This window comes from Entamoeba nuttalli, assembly GCF_000257125.1.
Source record: "Entamoeba nuttalli P19 unplaced genomic scaffold asmbl_4117, whole genome shotgun sequence".
Classification (NCBI taxonomy): Eukaryota; Evosea; order Mastigamoebida; family Endamoebidae; genus Entamoeba; species Entamoeba nuttalli.
This window is the reverse complement of record NW_008576571.1, coordinates 1-2304: the sequence shown is the minus strand read 5'-3', so window position 1 is coordinate 2304 and position 2304 is coordinate 1. Positions and strand designations below refer to the sequence as shown.

The following is a 2304-nucleotide window of genomic DNA, read 5'->3' as shown; positions in this document are numbered from 1 at the left end:
TTATTCTTCTGTATTTAGTATTGTTGTTGTAAGTTAATTAATAATTATCAACACAGTTTTCAATGTTCAAAAAGAAATAAGAGAGTAACCAGTTATTTGGAATTAGACTTTGCTGTTTTAAAAAGTTAGAATATCAATAGATTCAAACCATAGTAAGTCATACTACTCTATCTTCGTAAAAATAAAACTAATAAAAGAACTTTAAAATAATAAAACTAAAAAATAAAAAGCAGAATAATGGAAGAAGCTAACATCAAATTAATAAGCAAATATGTTCAGTTAAATTCTCTTAACGATATTAGAACGCTTTGTAGAAGTCAAATTCCATCTTCTCTAAGAAGTTCTATTTATAAATTATTTCTTCAACCAAAACGACTAGTCAAAGAAATAAAAAGTTCTGAACATCATGTAGAAGAAATTAAAACTCTTGTACAAGTAAAAGGTGAAATAATTTGGCCTATTGTTGATACAATTATCACACGATATACTATCGCTCCTACTTCCAAAAATTTAGATAATTTATATAGAGTCACATCAACACTTTATTCTCTTAACTCTTTTGAGTTAACCACAGAAAATTCTCAAGAACAAATTCAATTAGCAAACTTATCAATAGCATTTTTTGAAAGGTTTCATAGGTATTTCTTAACACATTACCCATCAATACAAACTGCTTTAAATACTATTTTCCTTCAATTGTTACTATTTCATTGTCCTTCATTGGCAATAAAACTAGAGTCAAAAAGAATTAATATATCTAACATAACATCTCCATTTATATATAACTTGTTTATTTCCTTGTTTAATGACTTAAATACTCTTTGGAAATTGTGGGATTACCTGTTGTTATCAGAAGATCCTTGTTTCTTTGTTTTTATACTAACCGCTTTATTTTTGTTAAAAGAACCGACATTAGGTGATTCAACTGAAGATATTCTTCAAGAACTTCAAAAACCTCTTTCCCTCTCAGAAGTTGATTTTCTTTGCTCAACAGCATCATTTATTAGAAGTCATACTCCTCTCACAGTGTTCAGATATATTAGTGGTAGTATTTCTTTTTCTTACAATTTCCAACGTATTTACTCTAAAATATTAAAAAACTCAAATGTCTTTGAAGTTACTGCAACTGATATTATTAAAGATATGACTACTAGACATCAACTCATTCATTTTGTTGATTGCAGAGATGATGAAGATTTTGAAAGATGTAGTATATTAGGATCACAACACATTACTCTTCCAGTAACATCAGAGACAATAACAGATATCACAAAAGAGTTTAAACCAAACCATATCATAGTCCTATTTGGGTCTCAACATAAAGGTCATCTTCCAACAAAGGATATGATTGGTTCTGCTGCATTAGCCTTCCTGAAAATAGGAGTAGAAAAGGTTTGCATCATGGAAAGTGGATTTGAGGGTTATCATGAGTGTGCAATGAATAAAGTCCAAGGTGCTAAATTAGAAAGACATAACATCGCTCTTTGTTATGTTTGTAATCCTCAAATAAAAAAAATGGAAAAAATTGCTTCTGTTGTAGAAGAAAATGCAAAAAAAGCAAAGGAAACTGTACAAGAAAAAAGTTCTTCATGGTGGGGATATATTAGTCAAACAGTTAGTGATGCAGCAAAGAAGTATGAACAAAATTCAATAAAAGCAATGGAAGATGCAAAAAGGGTACGTGAAGAGGAAAGAAAGAAACAAAAAGAAGAACAAAACAAAAGAGAAAAAGAGCAAAAAGAAGAGAAAATTAAAGAAGAAAAAAAAGAAGAACCTAATGAACAAAAACAAACAAAAGATTTCCCAAAGAAAACTGACCAAAAAGAAGAAACATCACCAATAAAAAAAGAAGACAAAAAAATGGAGCTTTTCGAAATTGTTGAAGAAGAAGATGATGATGAAAAGGACACAAATAACACTGACTATTTTAATGACGTTATGAAAGAAAATCCTACATATCAAGCATTGTTAGAAATAAAAGGAGAACAGGATACGAAAAGTATTCTTGTAGTATTAACTTCTATTGAACTACTCATTCTTGAAAAGTCAGAAAACGAAGTATTTATGGTACAAGAGATATTGTATGATGATATAAAGAAAGTAATTACTAAAAGGTCAACGCCTGAAAATATCACAATCAAAACACAAGACGAAGAACTCATTATGAAAATAACAGACAACCACCAACAATTCATCAAAGACCTTACTGAACGTACAAAGAAGTGAATTTTCGTATTTTATATTCTTTTAAGTTAGTTTTTATTTGAGGTTTTAAATAATAAAGAGAAAAACTTAAAAAGAGAG

General features: G+C 28.8%; 1 protein-coding gene across 1 annotated transcript; it reads left to right on the top strand.

Annotated features, from left to right (window-relative positions):
- Positions 1–237: 237 nt before the first annotated feature.
- On the top strand, positions 238–2226 carry ENU1_094040 (rhodanese family domain containing protein; the record flags this gene model as incomplete). The annotated part of the gene is made up of 1 exon (XM_008859111.1): positions 238–2226. The coding sequence occupies one exon, from the start codon at positions 238–240 to the stop codon at positions 2224–2226; it is 1989 nt and encodes a 662-aa protein (XP_008857333.1).
- Between the last annotated feature and the right edge of the window lie 78 nt (positions 2227–2304).